The sequence below is a fragment of the Anabrus simplex genome, chromosome 5, assembly GCF_040414725.1.
Source record: "Anabrus simplex isolate iqAnaSimp1 chromosome 5, ASM4041472v1, whole genome shotgun sequence".
NCBI classification, from domain to species: domain Eukaryota; kingdom Metazoa; phylum Arthropoda; class Insecta; order Orthoptera; family Tettigoniidae; genus Anabrus; species Anabrus simplex.
The window spans coordinates 176724390-176747325 of NC_090269.1; the positions used below are offsets into that span (position 1 = coordinate 176724390).

At 37.8% G+C, this 22936-nt stretch overlaps 1 protein-coding gene across 1 annotated transcript in view; it reads left to right on the plus strand.

Annotated features, from left to right (window-relative positions):
- The window catches only part of E(Pc) (Enhancer of Polycomb), a 460358-nt gene extending 442356 nt beyond the window's left edge, over positions 1-18002 (plus strand). The window contains exons 11-12 of the mRNA XM_067148053.1: positions 17661-17895; positions 17990-18002. Coding sequence (XP_067004154.1) covers positions 17661-17895; positions 17990-18002 — 248 coding nt within the window. The remainder of the gene's footprint in view (positions 1-17660; positions 17896-17989) is intronic.
- Positions 18003-22936: the final 4934 nt, after the last annotated feature.

The following is a 22936-nucleotide window of genomic DNA, read 5'->3' on the forward strand; positions in this document are numbered from 1 at the left end:
TTTCTGATTTCATTTCTGTGCAATCTATTATAACTCGTGCGTCAGGATAAAATGTTTTAAAAGCACGAGGCAAAGTATTTTGCACAGATAGTTTGCTAGGCCAGAAAATAAAATTAGAAGCGAGTTTCTTGACTACTCCGAGAGCAGTAAAAAATATTCGCGCAGCAGTAGTCTGATGTACACCAAATATGACTGCCAAGGAAGTAAAGGACCAATTTCATTTTCATTAAAAAGAGTAAACAAACATAGTTGTTACTTATATTTATAGACACTTTAGAAACAAATAAAGAAAGTAAAAAACTGAATGTTACAAATGAAACACTTGTTAAATCCTTCAACTGTGCCTCACTTTTTATGCTCTGGTATCCATGAAATCCTCTGCATATGTCCAGGGGGTGTTGGGACCACAACTTTTATCCACCTTTCCCGAAATACTTGAAGGTACTGTGCTTGAGTAGCACTGTGTGCCTACATCTTTCCCACTAAAAACACAAGTGAATTCAAAAGTCGTTGCTTCAATCTCAAATGCTGCTAGCACCGACTTGTGTAGTTTTTCACACACTCATTTTTAACAATAAATTCATGAGTTTCCTGATTAGAAGACGTATGCATATTTGAGCATTTCATTTGTTTACTCGCTCTTAAAACCAGGATACATCACATTCTCTTTTCGGTTTCTTCTTATAGCTCTCATGAAACACAGATGGTATATATGATGGATGATTTTCAATATTACTTGGCTTTCCTCCAACAAAATGTTTACTGCAAATAACAGAGCATTTTGTGGGTTCTGATGGAGTTCCATCTGCTCTGAAAAGCAGGAAAACATTTTTATTATTATTATTATTATTATTATTATTATTATTATTATTCGGTGTAGTCAAGACATGTGCACATGGAAGGACATGAATGTAAACATACGAACCTGCTGCAATGCATAATTGAATGTACTATTTCAAAGTGTACTTAACCCTTTGGCACTCAGCCTATATGCAGGGGTTTGTTCGAAGACATTCAGACTAATTTCTGTCATTTTCCGAACTAAATTACAAAAAATCAACACGCAAACAGTTTAACACACATTAAAATAAAATAAATCACACTAATATAGGAAATTATGAGCATTTCGGAAATGAATATACCTAGGACGTATTCTTATTGTTAAAGCCAAAACAAATTATTAAATTTTGAAAATAAATTTTTAAAAATAATTTTTGGTTTTCAATGACTGAAAAATCAGACATTATTGCGTCTTCCTTCTTTACTCTTAGACGTGAAAGAAAGAACATTTAATTCTGTATAGTTTGATATCAGTATTATGTGTATGCTGCAATTCACTAATGAAGCATGGCAAGAAAGTTATTCAGTGTACATGTAACGGTCATCGATGTCAGGTCCTCGCGGTCCGATGCACGGTGAGCAGCTGTGACTGTGTCATTTCCCACATAATGCGAATCACTTTCGGCAAAAGAAGGTCATTATTACTGTCTAAATCATCTGAAAATTCAAGGATATCGGCCTCATTCGGCCTTGAATATGGCCTAGCCATTAGGATAAAAAGATGACGCAAGCACGTGCAGCAACGGAGTTATGAAAAGGAGTAAAATTATAGTTTGCGATGTGCAGCAAACACACGATATAACAAAGAAACGAAATATACTCTAACCTAAACTCATATCAAGATCAAATTGTTGTATTCATAAGCCAACCAAAACAGATCCACGTAGTAACAACTTCAAATAACCACAACATAAACATTCATGGTCAACAGATTTCATTTGTCGAAAATAAAAATATTTTGTATTGCTGGTGGATATATCTGTAGAGTAAAACGCAAATTCAACGCTTTAAGGTACCGTCACGATTAACTGTTTCGATTTAACAGCCACGCAAATGACCAAAATCCCAAAATAGGACAGAGCCGATGTATCGGCACCGTGAGCTTTCTCGGCATAACCTCTCGTGCCGATAGATCGGCCCGCTGAGTGCGAAAGGGTTAAATGAACGTGTTCTTGACTTGGCATACCTGGTATGTTTGAAATGTGTGATATGAAATGTGTAATTTACATCATAAATGAAATAAGGTAGCCTACTGCACTTCCTTTATCCTTCCCACAGACGAAATCCACTTTCTGCATCTGCCCGATTCCCATGGACGACCAGGAAATGTGTGAAATGTAATTCCTTTTCCATGCGTGTTTCTTTGTGTGTTGTGGCAGTTCACTGCACAACAGTTTCTATTTGATTTAGGCATTTTGATATACTACTACCATAATTTCACACCCACAGTTACACAGCCTGGATTGATTGCTCAAGACAAGATCACCAAAATGTTACCGATTTATTCCGCTAGAGGCGCTAAGAGCGGCCGTGCATGCTCCCTTTAGAAAGGTTCATGTCACGGCTGTTATCTGGGCAGTGTAACTTTTCAGGTGTTTTTCTTCCAAATACTGTAAGGTGCTCTTGGCTTTTTCACAAGTTGTCCCATCATACATAAGGAAGATATCTTTATTTTATTTTATTTTATTTTATTTTATTTTATTTTATTTTATTTTATTTTATTTTATTTTATTTTAATGGTACTGTTTACCTTCATTGATTTTAGAATTTTACCTTTGCCCAGTATTTACTCACCCACTCTTCACGTTGTTTTATCCTCTGAACTTGATTTTCATGACTGGGGGTCCTTGGTCACCATACTTTTAAACCAGATTCAGACAACCAACTACTCATTGTCGCAGAAGACACTTCAACACGGGAACCTTTCAGCAGATGGTTCAAAACATACAATGTAAATCAGGTGTCTTAACACTGAAAGATTATCAAGATCTATTTCTACAGCAGCAAAGGAACAATAATTGGAGATGGAAAAAATAATGACAAGGTACAGGCCAACAATACATGGAACTGTGATTGTGACAAGTAAGAATTATTGACCCCAAAGCAAAGTTGGAAAAATGGTACTGACATTTAACACTAGGATTACCAAACATTCTCTCTACCCACATTTTCCGAAGCAGTCATTTAGACCGATAGTAACACATATTTGTTTCTTGGTGCCAGAAAAATGTTCAAATTGAGTATAAAAACATTGTAGACCCTATATAATTTAATTATGATCATGTAGGATTTGTAAGCACTATTATGAATAAATAAATACGCTAGTAAGGCAGAATGTTCTTCTTACGCACTTTACCATACATTACATACATATCTGCATTGATGTCACTTTCTGCTTTTTAACTTACTTGTCACACTGTACACACACATTTTGCTTGGTCACCTTTGGAAGTACACTTACAATAGACCAGTTTTATACACATTGCACAGCTTCTTTCTGTGTTATTCCCTTACGACACCGAGACCTAACACTGTCTGCGATGTGAACTTCCTTCGGAGGCTAGGGCCTCATTGTTGCAGCCAACAGTGACAATAGCGTTGAGAGGTCTACTAATCCAAGAAGGTGCGTAAGGATGCGCTAGATCGGTTGCCAGGTGTCTCAGGAATACCCTTCTCGGTATTTGCTTGGTGGCTGTTTCCTTACACAATGCATAAGCTTTTATACAGCAAGATCTAGTATGTTGAAGAAGACATGTACTGGCCATCACCGACTCATAATTTTACCATGTACTTACGGCCCATTTGATCTACTACGCCGATGCCAAATTTAGTAGAATTGTAGATGTTGTTCGTTGATGCTTACATCAGTATGTACTGTTCTGATATTGAGGACATTCTTGTTCTTTTTACCTTGGTAGGATATGAGAGTTGCATACTCATTTTTGTACACTACTGTGTTGTAGAGTAGGTCACTGCTTGTCTGCACAGAAGGGGGAACTTCTCTCCTATTATGGTTCAGTGTGCCTACAATACTTGTTCTCTTTCTTCAATGATTTTGCCAGTTTCAGTCAAGTGAAAAAGTTATCACAAGTAATATTTCTTCCCTGATTGATGAAAGGTTCAGCAAGACGCAGTACTACATGTTCACTTAAAGTCTGATTGGTGGGTCGCGTTTCATTTTTCCCAAGATAGAGAAAACTGTTTACAACATGCTTCGCTTCTGCATCGACAGCCAACCAAAATTTAATAACAAACTTGTCTGGTTTATTGGCCATATACTGCATAAATAAGCATCTAGCTTTCGATGGAAAGAGCTGTTCATCCACGTTAATGTTCTCACCTGGTCTGTAGCAAATTGTACAATTAGATATAAATTTGTCCCACACAATAGATACAAACACAAATATATCAGTCAGAAGGAACCTCATGATTTCCAGGAAACAGTTTCGTGCCATAGTTTGGGAGAAAACTCCAAGACCCCACTTGTGTGACCACAGATCGAGAATGTTCGTGTCAGCTTCATAAGTTCCGTATGCATATAAAAGACCAGTGAAAGCATCTAATTCTTCCAAAGAAAGTGTTGATTCAGGATTGTTCAGAACTTTGCAGGCTCTAACCTCAGAATGTCGTTTGATGTGGTGCAGCAGGATTCGTCAATAAAAAGACTCGAGCAGTAGCAGGACAAGTTTCTACAACGTGGCGTTCTGCATGTCCTGTGGTACCTGGGATTTCCATGAGCATATTTTGCTGTCCTCGGCGGCCTGGCAGACTTTGTAGATTAATGCGAGTCCGCACTGTTCCATCCAAAGCACCGGTTTCCTCGCCGACCACCAAGTGCTGACTACGCCCATATGCTGACTTACAACAGCATACACGTGGCCTTCTGCAGTTTATATTGTGCTCCTTGCTAGTATTTCATTATCTGCCTTAGTGTTTACTTCACATGCAAAATATAAAATCAAACTTATTTACACTGTGCACAGAATTACGTAAATACAAAATGACTAACTTCAAGTAGGCTTAACTTTGTCGTCAGCTGTTTTGCTGGTGTGCATACTCCGCCATTTGGTGGTTAATTCCATAACCATTGAGGTCGAAGGCTGCTGTGTGATTTCATTTTCACATGGCAATTCTACAGGATCAACACAACTAGAATCACTAATCGAACTGTTTCCATTTGCCAAGCTATACACGTCTTCACAATTAACAAGGTCCATATCACTCCCAGCTTCATCGCTCAATTGTTTCAGAATTTTGGCATCCGACAGCAGACTGCACAAAAACATATTTCTTTGGAGTATTTACAAACAATCAGGAAATCTAGTTTGAATGTTTGTAATGAATGAACACGACAATTGACTGCTCGTTATGATTGCACACCATTCATTACTGAATGAATACTAACCATATTTTCCTGTCAGTGTACTTGAATCATTGTTTGAAAAGAGCCAACAGCTGGCCCGTTGTAGCACAATTCATTATATTCTACCAGGTAGCAGAGTAAACAATATCTCTCCTTAGTGACCTATCACTGAGTTTTAATTAATTTTGTCAGGTAAACACTAAATGTCACCGGCCCTACGTGGTAGGGGCAGCGTGCCTGCCTCTTACCCAGAGGCCTCGCGTTCGATTCCCGACCAGGTCAGGGATTTTTACCTGTATCTGAGGGCTGGTTTGAGGTCCACTCAGCCTATGTTATTACAATTGAGGAGCTATCTGATGGTGAGATGATAACGACAGTGTAGAAAGCCAAGAATAACAGCCAAGGGGATTTGTTGTGCTGACCACACTACACCTCGGAATTTGCACGCTTTTGGGCTGAGCCGCGGTCACTTGGCCCTTCGAGGCTGTTGCGCCATGGGGTTTGGTTTTGTTAAAACACTAACTATGTCACCAGAGATGTTTTACATACTGACATGCAACATGGAGTGCCAGATGAAATTTTTCCCACCCTTAAAAATTCCAACTTTGTCTTCCGAGTTTGAACCCACGATCTTGGTATCCAGAGCCTGACACTCTACCATTGATCCACAGAAGCTGCGTTTATTGTGCCTTCTGCAGAGTAGTAGTCGTCCTTGCAAAAGTATAAAGAACGTAGAATGAGTTGGAGAGATATCCACAAAAGGCCTAAATAAATCAGTAAGTAGAGCACCATATAATGCTAGTATTCATTGTGTGGGAAGTTCTGCTTAATAAATTATGAAGCCATTCAAGTTGCAGCTATAACATAAGCTAACAGAAGTTGATAAACAGAAATGCTTCCAATTTTGTTGTCATCTGCAGCAACAAACGGAAGTAGAAGAAAACTTCATAAAGCACTTAATTTTCAGCAATAAAGCAACATTTCACAGAAATGGAATATAATTATCGCATTTGGGTCACACGATAGCCTACCAAATCTTTGAATATGAGTGATTCACCAGGCACTAATATTTTGTGCACAGTGTCATGCCAAAAATATGATGGGTCTTTTCTTCTTCACAAAGTCTCATTACTGGACATGATGCAGAGTTCATTTAGATGCCCTAAATGCTGCAAGATTCTGATGCTTCCATCTTCCAGCTGGATTGAGCCCCATCCCAGTTTCATAGTGACAGTTTTAAATTTCTAATGCAGAGATACATCAGCACTAGATCATGCTGGAGCAGGAGATAATTGATGGCCAAAGTGCAAGAACCAGATAATTACTTTTTTATTATAGTTATATTTGTAGCCACATGTTCCCTCTATCGGTCACTATAGCAGTTATTCTCAAAAAGTGCTTATTTTTCCCTCTAGATGGACTCTTTTTAAGTTTCATCTGGTTCCTTTCTGAGGGTAAGACTTAGATAATGAACTGGATTATCCAGTATTTGCTCTCGGTTGCCATCTTACTGCTGAGAGTAATGAAATTGGTTGAGAGCAGTGAAACATTAGGAGTGCTACAAAATCAGGCTTTAATTTGGAGGTAGGTCCCATTAAGAACTCTATTTTAATAATAAGCTTTTGGAATACGTATGATATTTTGTTCAGTATTATACTACATTATATTAGGTCTGTTACGTTGGTTTTAGTGAACCAGAGAGGGAAAGAAGCATGCGGGATAAATGGCTGGAAAAAGCATGAACCAGTGATTAAATTTTGAAAAATGTATTTGCTGGAAATCTTTTCAATTCTTTGCTTAATGATATTCTCAACTAATAACAACAACCATAAATGTAACAACAATGCCTTAACGACAAGCTGTGGAGCTTAAGTTTTTGACCAGGGCAGAGAAGCTCACATTTTACATAAGATTAGACTTCAAGTCATCAGACCAACAGGTCAACCTACACATAAGTTTTTGGGAAAGGAATTAAAATTTCTAAAGAGACTTGATACATAGACCATATTACCAAGAAGCTAGAGCTTCCCAAATAACTTTCAGAAAAGGGGAGGCAAATCCTCTGTTTGAGAATGGTTACCCATCTAGAGGGAACACAGTTTTAGAACAGTTACATATCAGATGGGCCTCAAAACAAGAACAATAATTTACCATTTACATTGACCTAATGGACCATGAATTCACATTATGTTAATGAATTTACATTAATGAATTAACGTCAGAACACCTCTTGTTACATTTAGCGGAACCCCACTTTCGGCACTTAAAAGCTTAAAACATCTCTTACACTCTCCACCCTTATTTCACAGGGGAAACACACCAAATAATGCAACGAAAGATCCAGAACGGGCATGCTGAACACCTCAAGCAATCCCATGACATGACTTGTCAATAAGAGCTAATAGGGCAGAAGGTCCGTGGCACAGAGGATGAGCCATACTGCTTGGTGACTAAGATAGGAAAAGTTAAAAGTCCAGAACAGAAAATACCAAAAATTTAGAGTTTAAAAACTTAGTCACCAGAAAACAAAGTGAATAAGGGAAACGAGGGTACACAATCACACGTCCTTACGTTACATGGTTCCCTTGAGGGTTTTACATATGTCCATAGACTGCCTAGAAATTCTACATTCTAAGTCCAAACAGGAAAAGAAAATCCTATATTAAAATTTAAAGAAAACATAGTGTGACCTAACATTTACGTGCTAAGGGTGATGCAAGTGTAATAGACTAATATAACTTGAAAACATGGGTAAATAATGCACGCATTGAGCTCAAATTAATATTATTTTATGATTATTATTATTATTATTATTATTATTATTATTATTATTGTTGTTGTTGTTGTTGTTGTTGTTGTTGTTGTTGTTGTACCGGGAGGTACACCTCTACACCGCGTGTTCAAAATGAGCGCCTAAAAGAACTCCTCGATATATCAAATGTGAAACCAATAATACAACAAGTTAGAACTTTACTCTGAAGATGTCACCACTGAAATCTGATATAACTTTGTTATTGTGAAGTTCCTGAACTGTGTGAAATTCTACTTGTTTTGTTTTCCATTCATCAAGAAGTTTGGACATTCTCTGATAGATGTCACTGCTAAAACTATGATCATGCACCCTGGTGTGAAGTGAAAGAACTTTTGATTTAAAGAAGTTTTGTATTCATAAGTTGTTTTTTTTTTAACTAATTGATGTTCCTTTATTTTTGGGTTGACAATATTTATGTTTTTTTTTCCATCAGTTTTAAATCCAGCCAATCCCTAAGTTCTGTAATTAATTTTCTACCAATCACAGTCTTCTTATTCTTCTTCGATTTTGGGTGTAACTTTTAAATGAACCAATAAAATTGAGAGGGAGTGCTAGTTAATCTTGAATGGTCTCGAACTTTCCCTGAGGGTTTATAAACTGCAGATTTTCACGTCTCTTGGCCAATTAATCGTCATCTTAGTGAGGCGGGAAGCCTCTTCATCAGTGGCTAGAACTTCTACCAGGTAATGGCCACTTAACATCTTTATTTCTTGCTAGCTCCGCAGTTTAACCCAAGGGAAAGGTCCGAAACTTTAACTATGTAACCAACTTCTCTAAAATGTAAATCTCCTTTCGGCTAATGTAAAAATTTCATAAAACTTTAATGGTAAATCGGGGATAGAGAGTGATATACCTCTCGAGCTCCCCTTCATCTTGGTTTGAGGTGCCACATTTTTTTCTGCAATGTATTAAAGTTATTTCCATCCGTGCAACCTCAGTAGTTTGGGATTAGCCCCTGTTTCGTCGGCCAAGTGCCCTATAGGCCTTTAAATTTTCTGTAGCTCAATCTTCAACTCCATTCAAATTGTACTCGGGCCGTTTATTTAAGCTGTTCTGTTTCACTAAGGCCCTGTAGGTTGGGTACTAGATACCTCTGTGTAGTATGCTTGCTATTTGTAAATAGTGCCTTGTAAGGCCAGAGATTATTAGAGTTTCTTGCTATGTTGCCCTGAGAAGGCTTGGAAAACTGAGAGCACTTTAATTCTTTTTCAAATGTTGTAAAAGTGCCTCTGGGAGGCCTGATATTGTAGTTTAAGGAGTAAGTGCTCCATGTATCAGGGAATTTCTGCCCTTGTGTAAATTCATGAGCTTTGTAAATTTGAGCGGGTAGCTCAGGAAATGTAAAGCTAGGGGCTTAAACCCCGAGGTGCTAAGATTCTGAATCTTGGTTTTTTTTACCAATCTTATTTGACGTTTGCTACTTGTAAAAATTGTCAATTTTGGTGTCTAAAAATATAACCTTCACCTTCAGTTTTAAATTCTATTCTTGACATTGTAGTTAGACCCATTCAACCCGGCACCTTCTTTCAGCTCTGTGATCCACAAATACCCTGGAACAATTATTATTATTATTATTATTACTTGTAATGTATGGGTATGAAGTGTTTGCATCCATTTAGTATTAGTAGTCGTCATCGGCCACTACTCGTATCCAAGCGTATGTTTTTCACTTGCAATTCATGTACAGTCCGTTTTGTGTAAATGCCGTTGATGACTTGTTAGGCCAATTCTTGCATAGAACATGCAATCACATTTGACACACATGAGAGAAGGGGGTGGATGGGGTTAAGTTTGTCCGAGTTTTATTTTAAGACGAGCCTCTGTTTGCAGTCTTCGACGCTCAGTTTCAAACTGCAATACAGCAGTGGATGTGATTGCCTGCCAGCGAGGGCGATCTTCAGCAAGTGTGTGCCAATTACTGGGGTCAATGTTTGTGCTCTTCAAGGTTTTTTTGAGCTGATCCTTGTAGCATTTCAGAGGTGCACCATGTGGCCTCCTGCCAGAACTGAGTTCATTGTATAGTATCTCTCGGGGTTGCCTATTGTCATCCATGCGTTGGACATGAGTAATCCATCTAAGCTGGTGACCTATAATGGAAGTTTCTATACTTTTCATCTGTGCCCTTTCAAGTACTACAACATTGGAGACATAATCCTCCCATTTGATATTCATAATGATCGTAAGCTTCTGCTGGTGAAAATGTTCCAATTTCTTGATGTCACAGCGGTATAGAGTTCATGTTTCACATCCATACATTAAAGTGGAGACGACTGCTTGGTACACCATCAGTGTAGTGGATATATTTAGGTCTTTATTAGAAAAGACTTTGCAGGCAAGAGTGACTAGGGAGAAGTGGTGGGAAGTCAAGAGGAGATGGAGAGGCTTATGTTCCAAGCACCAATAGGTACAGACACATCTCTCCCTTCACAGATAAATTTATGGCACCTACTGACAGTATTTTTAATGATTCAGTTCATTCTTTATTATTTTCATTAAAAAATATGTCAAGTGATTCTAAAATCAAATACCATATCCTGGTGTAGTTTCACCACAGGCCTAGTCAATTTTTGTAAGCAGGTGATACTATATCACCCCATTCCAAAGGACATACATATACTACTTCTTGCCCTTCAGCTTCTCAATCTGCGTGAAGGCACAGTCACAGGACATGAACGAGTGTCCATATTTTGGAAAATGATGATATCTTTGCCAGTTATGTTCTGTTCTTGTCTTCCACTTAGGCTTTACTGTGCTTGGTACAGGCATCTAAAAATTCACCATCATTTATATAGTGGGCATTTAATTTTCAAATTTAACTGAATATAATATAGGCCTGTGACAGTAGTACGGCCTCTCCCCGAGTTTGAATTTCCGCTTTATCAACGGTCAGCGAGTAATCTAATGAAGACTGATTTAACTCAAACATCACTACTAAGTTTTATGTATCTTCACAAGATTTCACCTAGTGTATTTAACTGTAACTTGGTCAGGAATTGCTCCTGTTTTGAGGTTGGTTAACTTGAATTACCATCAGCTGTTTTTGAGTTGTCACTACTGCCTAATACGTGATGATCAACCAATCAGCTCTCTGTTCTATGATGTCATATTCCACTAATCATAAGTCTAATTACATCAGTTTCTAAATCTGCACCTAGCTAGTCCCCATAGCTGTAAGTTTGAGCCTGAAGTGTCAATTCGACTGGGACTTTTAGAGTGCTACATTAAGAGAGGTCTCCTTCTATAGGCTGGATAACGAGGTTGGGGCTAGCTATGGCAGTGTAAGGTATGACAGAACTGTCACCTAGCAATGCAAACTTTAGATACACGTGGCAAAGGGAAGATTCCAGATTTATTTTTTTATTTGTAAATAATGGTAAATAAATCTGTCACACCAAATCAAAACATTCAAAGAACTTCAAAACTTATGCAGTCTTAGAAGTTTTTTCTCATTTTTCTAAGAAAGTAAGTTAAGGTTGTTATCTAATTCTTGCTCTCAGGTCTTCAATTGCTTGATGCAGTTTATGTGATTCTCATGTTATATGTTAAGGGCCGCATGTATGTGCCACCTTTGTCCAATAATGTAGAGGAACTCGGGAAATGCCCACCATAATTGCAGGAGAAATGTGGGGAAAGTGTGAGGCAAGTGTAAGATTACCATGTGGACATCTGCTAAGTCACACGTGGTTTCATGAGTAATTACTAAATGTGCAAGAAAAACGTGGTCAATTTCTCTTCATTTGTAAGTAGGTTATTTCCAGTTTTGTGCTCAGAACAACTGCTGTTTACCAACTGTACTTCAAATATTTCTCAGTATTCAAATTCTTGCACTGATAATTGGATGGAGTTATGCATCAGTAGACTAAGAGCCATTTGACGAAAATTTAGATTTTAGCACTATCTTGTAGAGGAAATCTTGAACTACTTATAATAAATTCCCCACTCTCTTACAAGAGGGCATTAGTTGTCAGTACACTGAAAACCTAAGCGATATATCGGGAATCAGTTAAACTGTAAATTGCATCAGTAGACTATGTGACGTTCCATTTTTCATCATTAGACCAAGTGGCTTATTCCTCACATTGCGTCGTGGACGACAGCAAGGGAACCCACGTTTTCAATAGTGCTAAGTTATTGACATGGTGATACAATGAGTGGTTTATCAAGTGACAAAGTTCAGCGATGTATCAAATACTTCCGAAAGTAAGGAGAAGGTTAGTGCTACTAATGCAGCTTGCTAAAATGGTTATGTCGGAGAATCATTCTAGAAGAACTTTCTAAAGTTAGTATCAAAATGATATTGTTGTACGGTATCTAATACAGTAGTTTGCAATGTAAGTGATATTTCTGTATCAATATATTTATTTGAAGAAGCTTCGAAGGCTTCACTGTAACAGTGTTTTAACATGTTGTGCTAGGTAATATGTGCCAAATCAGTGAATTCTAGATCAGAATAATTAAGGCAGTGACTTTGCAGATATTTAGCGTGCTATCAAATTTCATCAGTGTTTATAACTGCAGAGGACTACATAAACGTAATGAGAAACTGCAGGTGGAAAAAAAACCATTGTTGTTCACCAGATGGAAAACACGCTGTTCTTCAGTTCAGCAGAACTTGAAAAACTGACCGTGAGTCAGAAAACAGATGTCCATGGTTACAAGATAAACTGGCAAAATTTAAAATAAATCCAGTCCTTGAAATCATAGCCGTTCAGTGTGTACATCAAAACTACATTTAATGGTGAATATATGGAAGTAAATCTAAATACGTCAAGACTGGGACCACCATGAGAAACTCCCTTTAATCAGGCATTAATACCTTTGTGGTCAAATGGAAAACCAATCTCTCAAGCCAAACTTGGAGACCTTAAGCCGCTGATGCATCTAATACTTGCAGATGCCAAACAATTTTACCACAAACTTCAAGGAGATTCTGGCATCGTGGACGGCATGGATAGATTCAGTGGAGATCCTGATTTTGAGATTGAATGAACTGAGAGTAACAATCTTATTACCTGTCCAGTATTTTATATGAATTTATGGGAGCAAATATTTTAATCACATGTTCTGTTCCTGTTCTGTTCAACTGAGATAAGCTATTGGCTTTATGTCAGACTGACACGGATAGGTCTTATTGCGACGATGGGACAGGAAAGGGCTAGGACTGGGAAGGAAGCGTTTGTGGCCTTAATTAAGGTGTGAAAATGGGGAAACCACGGAAAATCATCTTCGGGGCTGCCAACAGTGGGGTTCGAACGCACTATCTCCCGAATACTGGCCGCACTTAAGCGACTGCAGCTATCAAGCTCGGGGTTCGAACCCACTATCTCCCGAATACTGGCCGCAGTTAAGCGACTGCAGCTATCGAGCTCGGTAGTGAGATAAGGAATTAAAATTCTATATTTTCTTTCAGAATCGCTTTATTTTTCTTGGAATAAGGTAATCATAACCAGATATACCAGCCTCCATATCCTTTACTTAGTTTAAGGGACTGCCATTCTGATGATGATGATGATGATGATGATGATGATGATGATGATGATGATGATGATGATGATGATGATGACGATGCTTGTTTAAAGGGGCCTAACAGCTAGGTCAACGTCCCCTAATGATATGAGAGACTGCCATTCTACTTAGCAACTAATGTATGTCTAAAGCAGAACAAAATTTACTCATAGGCTTGAAAATATCACGTCAGTACTGTACTCTCAGAACATAATAGACCTATCGTGAAGGAAAATCCATGAAGAAATATGCCTTGCATTGTATAGACTACAATGCCTCACTTCTTACTGCATTTAATGATGAATTTGTCAAATCAATAAGTGGTTATAGCAATGACTTTAGGGAATAGCTCCCCTTCTAAAGTTTCTCAATCTAGAATAATGTGCCGGAGTTGTGGCACAGCTTGCGATGGTTCAAGCACTTTGAGCAGTAGGAGATTCCGGTTTTAATCACAACTGCAGTCACATATCTTTTGAAGTCTTACTCAATAGATACTCAACAGTAAGGGGTTATTTGTGTAGCATTGTAATGCATTATTCGCATGTGAGAAATACCTTGAATTGCATCAGTAGACGAAGTGCCATTTTTTCAAGAAAATCTATGAACTGTGAGTATAAAAATATTGAAATTTGGCGAGAAGGTACAACTTGTTATCCTACAACACCAGGAATACCTTGTTTAACAAAATTATTTTTGTTCGAATTTACACATAAGCCTAAAGTTAAACATGAATATCCCAAAACCAACTTTTGGCGCTTGGTCTAATGATGTATAACAGCATCCAATTGTGTCGTCCAGCTCTCCTTAGAAGAAGTTATTGTTCTCGTCATAATGCTTCTAATTTCTCTTTTTACTCATACTTCTCTGTATGATAGTGATGAACAAGTACGCTCTCAATGCCTAATCCTTCCTAAAAACTGGCCAAACTTAAGATGTGCAAGATGTTCTAAGAACATCTAAGACTCAGAATGGTGAATCATGTTGTGATTGCGAAGCATATCTTGATTATCTTCAGAAGTATTTGTTATTGTTAAACCGTTTTACACAAAAATTATGGAATCATGATGATCTCAGTCTTTAATCATCTCCAATTGCCTGGGTGTGGTGTATAAGTTCCCTCCATTTCATCCTGTCCCTGTACCAGTCTTCTTCCACTAACTTGTCCCGCGTAAAATAAATTGAAACTATGTGTTTTCCCTGGTAAGATGGCTGGGATTTTCTTTCCATCGGCCTGGACGCAGGTGGGGTAGACTATATATATACAGAGCAGAATGTCTGTCTGTGTGTCTGTTCCTTATACAAATCCATACCGTTCCACCAATCTGAACCAAATTTTGTAGATTTACCTTTTAGGACTGTGCGGGTAACCCCATCTACAAGAAATTTTAACATCCCTCTCCATTCCCTAGATTTAGGCCCTTTGGCACATTAACATGGGCTAATATAGGCGAAATATTCAATTTGTCAGACAAGGACAAGACAAGGCTCATTTTAAGCCTCACGACGCGTTAAACCAACCGTTTTGGAGATATTGGCATCACACTACCCCACTCTAGGAATTAAATGAAGGAATCACCAACAGTAACCATGGCAACGTCAGCTCAAGGATTCTGCAGTAGAATACAGGCCTCGTGTTCGAAGTAGGCACGTGCGTAAATGTAGGCTGGACCAAGGAGAGATTCTGCTACACATATGGCTGTCTGGAAAAAAGCACTGTGGGGTAAGCCACCCCTACGGGTTGTGGTCAGGAGAGGGTGGCATATATAAAAATAATCAAGACACACCTGGGAGAGGGGTTGACATATAAAATAATCGAAACCAGCCAATATTAGTATCGAATCCATAGTTTCCGGGGTCACTGAGATGAATAGTGACACTCCAGATGTAATTTAAGTCCAAGTTCAGCACCCATCGGCATAGTGATGTAGAATGGGTGATTAAGAAAATGTCCAAATTCACCGAGATTAATGTTCTTTTCACCACAGTTTTCGCTGTTGCTCAGCTGATTGTCCCAGTGACAGTTGGAATCATGTACATTATATCTATAATGCGACATGTAAATACATTATGTTATAATTTATTTTTATTATTGTTTGAAAGGATCTACTGCTTCCCAGACAATCTGGATTGCCACAAGGAAATACTTTAAGGTAAATCAAAATAATTTCAAGCTAAAACGTAAAACTACACACATAACAATATTTCTAAATTTAGAAATTTAGAAGAGAGTTCATAAACAATTAAGCAACGTCACAATTAAGAAAATTTAAAAATCGAACACTTGAAACAGATAATACAAATCCTAAAAATAAAAGATGTGAAAGAGAAAATTACCAGAATTGTAGATGAAGGCATGTACAGTATCTTCTAGAATAGCTCTCAACCAAACTTCGTACAAATACAAATTACTGTCTGGAAAAGATACTGGAGGACTAAAACACCTTATAGCAAACTTAGGGCAGGGAATGACATCTAGAATAATCGAAAACGACCAATATTAGCATCAAATCCATAGTTTCCGTGATTGCTGAATTGTATTGTGGCACTCTGGATGCCATTTAAGTACCAGTTCTGCTGTGTAGGCATGGCGTAAAGAGGTGATAAAGAAAATGTCCAAACTTACCGAGATTAGTTTGATTAACAAGAAAAAAAATTATCTATAAGACTTGAAATTAAACACACAACAATAACTTCTAAACTACAAAATAGTTTCTAATAAGTCAACATAATTAACAGGTAATGAAATACCTAAAAGTAAACAATCAGTAAAATGCCTGGGCAGCGCCAGGTAGTATAGCTAGTTTATTGTAAAAATCAACTGATTTAAATCACTCTTGTTTAAATCATTACACCCTGTCTGGGGTAGGAAATTTGTGTGGATTCGCATAGGTGCCAACAATTATGGATTGTCCGTAATTAATATGTATTTCACCTCACGATTACGGTATTATGGTCATAGAGGAAATTATTACGGGAAAGCAGCATTATCACAAAAAAAAAAAATCCTGCGAAAAGAAGGAATGAAAAAAGCGTTCAATTCTTTCAAACATACTGCGTAACCTTCCTCATTTCAATGCTTGTGAGTAGGCAGCTAAACTTATTCGATCGTCAGTTACTTTTGCTACCCATGAGTGTTGAGAAATTCATTGGGAATGAAGGAGCTCTGTAGTCTTTTCCACTACAGAACCTTAGGTAATGTTTTATTTACAGCACTGTATTAAGTGTACTTCATAGTAACTTCCCCACAGAAGAGTTTTCAGTGTTGACAGGAAAAGTCAGACAGAAATCAGGCCTACATTAAGCACATGTACACTTAAATAGTTCATGGCCCAGAAGACGAAAATATCATCACGGGGGGGGGGGGGGGGAGGATTCTTCAAGAAAACCTATACTGAAAATCAGCTGCTGGGTGCAAAATAAACTACAAAGTATTTATCACAGTACTAATGGGTGATGTGCAAATTTTATTTTGTAATAGGATATATTTTAGAATAGATTGCTGTCCAGAAGGGCAAAGGACATGTTATTATCGAGAGGAGAAGAGCATGCTTTGGATTTTACTCAAACTTTTTTGATTGGGGGGGGGGTTACTGGTAACCCGCTTCAAAGGTTGACATCTCTGGATTCGTCCCATTTTTACGGCTGGATGCCTTTCGTGATATCAACCTCTTGTCGACAGATGCTTTCACTATTGTGTGTTTCTATGGTGGTTTGTTGTGTGTGATATGTTGTATGTAAATGAAGATCTGTTTTATGATGAGCGCAAACACCTAGCTCCCAAGCTAGAGGAATTAACCAAACATAGTTAAAATCCTCAGACTAGCCAGGATCAAGCCCAACGGCCACTGAACGGAAGGCTAGTACACTGACCATTTAGCCGAGAAGCCTGACTAGTGGCATAAATTTCACTGCTTTTCATGAAAGCTGGACATTAAACATTTAATGTTGAACATTAGTAATTAATTGAACATCAGGAAGATACAAGGAACAAAATTGTAAACATAAACACAAATTACTGTTGCATTCCATTGGCAATGTCAGGGCAGAAGTTGGTCTTTATATGTTTTAATATTGTCCATTCCAATGTATTTCCATCTTACTGCTACTCCAAAACAATAAATATATGTTCTCTCTTTTCAGATACTGGCAGCACTGGCCTTCCTAGATCTGCCGTAGCACCTGTGGGTAGCAGAAGCGGACAATTCAACTGCCTCCCATCTGGTCCGTCCGCAGTACCTCCCCCTCCTCTCCTCCTTGCAACACAGTTCCGAGCCCATGCACCTCACAATATGAAGTTACCTTCACAGGCAACGGCAACGCTACCTGTCTTGCACATCAAGCAGGAGCCACCAGATGACCTCCCGCCTTTCAGCAGGTGGGCAATCATACTGTTGACAAATTTTGTGTGATAGATTGTTTTGTTATAATTTCATGTGATAGACATTTTTTGTTTTGTTTTTTTCTTCTAGAATATGTACATGAAATTTGATAATTATATAGCAACAACTGTCCGAACTGTGATTATGTTCTCGAAAGTCAAAAATCATGCCAGTGCATGGGAGTGATGCAATTGTAAACAATCCAGGTGCTTAGTGTTAAGATTATTATCATCTTTAATCAGAATATGTTATCTCCAACAGAGAACATGTTGTTTCACTCAGCATGCTCATGACATTATGTTTCATTTATAACAAGCTTCTTTCAGGAACGCATCTAACTATTCTGTATATGCCTAAATACACATATGTTGCAAAAAATATCCACACCATGAAGGAGCCATTGCAGCGGCACATAAATGGATACGGGTGCAGGGCAAGGTAGTATAAAACTTCAAAATATTGTACCATACCAAGCATTTATTTGCAGGGTATCAAACACCTGCAGAATATATTTAGCTTACAGTGTTGGACCACCCATAACATACAGACAGGTGATACAATCGGGCATGAAAGCGTACATATGGGGGATGTTCTTCGGAGGGAAATCCTGCCACAGCTGGCGCAACTGACCCTTCAAATCTGCCATAGTTTTCTGCTGGCTGAAGTTGCCATCCAGTGTAGTCCCAAATGTTCTTGATGAGTGAGAGGTCTGGAGACCTTTCTGGTCAAGGAAGGATGTTGACAACACAAAGGCAGGCTAAGAGATACCCATGCTGTGCAAGGCCGGGCATTATCCTGCTGAAAAATAGGACTATCGAGCTGCACCAGGATGGGAAGTGCATGTGGTCGCAGAATTTTTTGAAATTATTGCCACACTGTCGTATTCCTCCATTCACCACCAGTCGGGAACGGGAATGGTAGAAAGTGGCACCCCACACCATGACACACTCGTTGGGTTGATGTGTCACAGTACTGAAGTGTGGTTCACTGCACTGGCAAGGACATCTCCAGTCTCGAATTTGGCTGTTGTCTGTATACAGCCAGAACCGTGATTCATCGCTGAACTCGCCACCAATCCACAAGCTGTTATGCTGCCCATTCCCGGCAGAAGTTCAAATGTGCTACGACAGATCCTGTGTATCTAGCCACCTGGATGTGGTGCTGGTGGACCCATACATATACTCAGCTCCTGTGAAATGTCTCTGGATGGTACACACCAATGCCTGTAGAGTGCTTACAGACTGTTGCATGATAAAACGATCCTACCTGCTCCGCCAAGGTCGACCCAAGTCTTCTTGATGCGTGTGTGTTCCCTCGCACTCCCACTGCATCCAACATCGACACAGTGTAGTCAGAATAGCTCAAGTGGTGAGCAGTGTGTTAAAATATCCAATCTGCCTCTTTTAGTCCAAAGTTGTGGCCTCTCACAAACTCATCTAGCAGGTCAAAGGTTTGTGAAATGTGCTATTGGGGCATGCTGCATGTTTACTCAACTTAGCTTCTTGGCTCACACTGCTACTAAGGCCTTGTGGAGTGTCTTGTGTCTATGAATGATGGAGGGATATGTACGCCCACTAGTGATGCTTCATTCAGCATTAAACACAAATGGGACACATGTCAACCTATGTTGATACTGTGTGACAATGTTCATTGTACTTGTATGATTTGTTCATGCTGCACATTTATTTTTTATTTTCTTTCAAATGAGTGTGTATTGTAAGAACTGAGTGACTGGATGTTTTAGTATTCCTGACTGACTCTTATACAAAGCTAGGATCCCTTCAGGTCTTTCAAGATGGCTCCTTTCCTATATAATATTTTAATATACCGTGTTTGTATATACTAGTATATTGAGGTATAACAATAATGTTATTGTGTGCTTAATACATCTTGCTTCTACTCTTGTAAGGAAAACCCTCGATGAGACATGAAGGTGTTATTTATTATGCTTATGAGATTAACTCTCAAGTCCTGCAGGAGGTTTGTTTGTATCACAGTACTGTATTTTAATTTTATAAGTGTGGTGAATGCACAACTTGAATCTGGATACTATGATGACTGAATTAAGTTTCTCAGTCCATGTGTGTAAAGGAATATTTTGTTTCAGTGGAGAAGATACGGGGTCTGCTGAAGTGGACAAGAAACCCCTCGTTGGAAAAAACAACTCGCTTCCCATGGAAGTCACTTGATGAAGGATTCTTACCCATTCCCATGGGAACTGATCCACTTGACTGTGCTAGGTGAGCACATTCGCAGAGGAGCTCGGCCGTCAAAACGAAGAGGAAATCTCAACAATACTCAGAATATCTTTCAGATCAGTTGTTCAATGAAGTATGATTTTTGTTTTCCATCATCTCTTGCTGTTGTACAAACAAGTTATTTCTAACCACCTCGAAATGAAAGCTGCATATTTTGATAGGCCAAGTTAATTTTGATGCATGGCTATAATACAGGGTCATGGTTTGCTATCTGTGAACATGTTCTTAGCTGGTTGACTTTTGCTGTCAGTGGCCCTAACTTGAGGTTAGCTTTTATGACAAAGATTGCTGTCTCAGTATTATGTGAAGATAGAATCATTTTCATCAATGAAAAGAACCATCTTTCTAAAATGGGATATTCCATATTGAATACCATTGTATTTTGTATTTCTGATCATGAAGTATGGATAATCTCATTGATTAAATTCTGCTAAATGAATGACAAAATAGTCCACGTTTTTCAAAATTCTTACAGAATCTGTTCATTTTATATTTCAATCAATTCAGAAACCTTTGTACTGTGTTTTTGTTCTTCCCCGTATCTACTGTCATGAGTTGGTGTTAAAAATGCAGTTAATGAAAAGATTTTTTTGGGTATTTTAACTTCTTTTTGTTGATTTACTCCTACAGTTACTTTAACAGGAGTAAATGAACCATATTCTTTTATAGCAGAGATAGTGAAAATTTTGCTTTCCATTTTTCAAGAATCGCTACAATTTTTTCTTTGTAAAAAGAAAAACGGATTAATACAAGGTTGGTTTGTTTACAGGTATAAAAAATTGATAGAATCTAAATATGAAACCATAAAATCTTACTACTTTCTCTGTTTCAGCTGGATTTTTTCCTACTTCTGTATGGCTTTAAAACTTATCTGCATGCAATGTCTTTTAGTCTTTCATTATGTATGACAAGCCTGGCATTCACAAACACACATCCAGGTATTTGAGCATTATTTTATACTTCTAGCTATTCTTAAAAATGAGTCATTTATTTTGGACATGTCAGGAATTAAGTCATTAAGCTGGAACTAAGTTAAACAAGGGTCAGTCAAAAAAAAAATACTATATTACCTTGTTTTGTGCTGGCTCAAGTTATAGATGTGCTATCTGTGTGAGGATGTCTTATTAAAATGTAAAGAACTTCAGTTAATTAGTACCACAGAAGAATGTGTATCAGACTGTACTTTCAGGGTTTTTGCTTGAATGTTCCTTTGGGGAAGATTATTGAGTTAGTAAGTAATTCACAGGTTCTAATGATAAATGTAAGACAGCAAGTTACCTCTTGATGAAATTACAGTTGGCTGGAATATGTCAAGCTTACATTAATAAATAATAATATTGTTTTAAATAGAGTTATTTTAAATAGAGTTACTCATGCAAGAAGATTCATAAAAGAATACATAATAGATTCTTAATAAAGACGAATATAATAATAATTAAGATAAAATTAGAAACAAAGAACTCTGTCTGAAGAATTATTAACAGTTGTGAAAAGATGAAAGCACTCTTCTTCCAGAATGTATTTGTGAAACACTGGCTGTTCATTTAAAATATTGCATAAGTAAGGATAATGTTTTTTACTGATTTTGAAAACAATGGTACACGTTCATCATACAGCATCTAATTTAACATGAACCTGGGACACAAAAACAATAACTGAGAATATAGCTGGTTACAGAAACTGTGTAAACTATCTTGAAATAATGTTAAGGAATGGGATAATGTATTGAATATCCTTAGAGGTGAATAAAATAAGTCAGATAAACTTCTTTAAATTAGTAACCCCTAAACAGCAAGTACATTGTCCAAAACGCTCAAAATGGAATATCATGATTCTATTTTACTTCCTGTGTTTTCATTATTTTGTTTCTAATGCTCTGAAACAATGCTTGTTTTCTGATACCTATGTTGTGTCTTTATCATTGATTTCTTTGAAGCGTCAATATCAACTCATTTCTTTCTGCAATGTTTGGACCTTATCATAATTAGTATAAATATGAGACATTCGAGGTCTTTAGCACTGTCATGATACCCCATCCAGGTTACATTTGCCCTTTCTTCAGGCCTCTTCTTTCTAATTGCCTCCCTCAAATGCTCTGTTACTCTCAAGTAACACTTTATGATCTTCCTTATGGGATGTATTCAGGATAACACTATTCCAGTCTCCAACTGTCATTTGACTTCCAGAAAACTTATCATTCTCATTCTACTGGTCCAGAACACATTGACTGGTTTCAACATGTACTTGTTTCTGTTCCTCTGTTTGCAACTGTGGAACAAATTTTGCTGCAATCCAATGTTTATTAGTTTTTCTGTCAAAATCGTATGACACCAACTTTTACTAATTCCTGTTTTCTACTTCTTCATGGATGGTCAACCAGTTATTTTCCTATACTATAATACACAATCTTTCAACATGAATATCATTATGACACGCATGGCCGCCCAGATATTTTTTGTGTCTTCAATAAATGTTCTGCTCAATTTGAAACATTTGATACCACGCCACTGCTGTGTGCAGCTCATACATCATCCTCTAAAAGCTTTGTGTAATATACCTAAAGTATCTGTGAATGTCTTGCCCAATTTTAAACAGAAGATTCTTAATTTTCTGCACAGTAGTAGATACTCACGAAACATAACCTTTCTTAAGCACTTCTGCAGTGAAAACAAACTATTGTAGTTATACCCAGCAAACAGAATCAGCCATTCCATGGTGCTAAAAACAAGGTGTTCTACTCTCAGTTATTGACAGTCTATTTAATCAGTTCAGTTTCTTT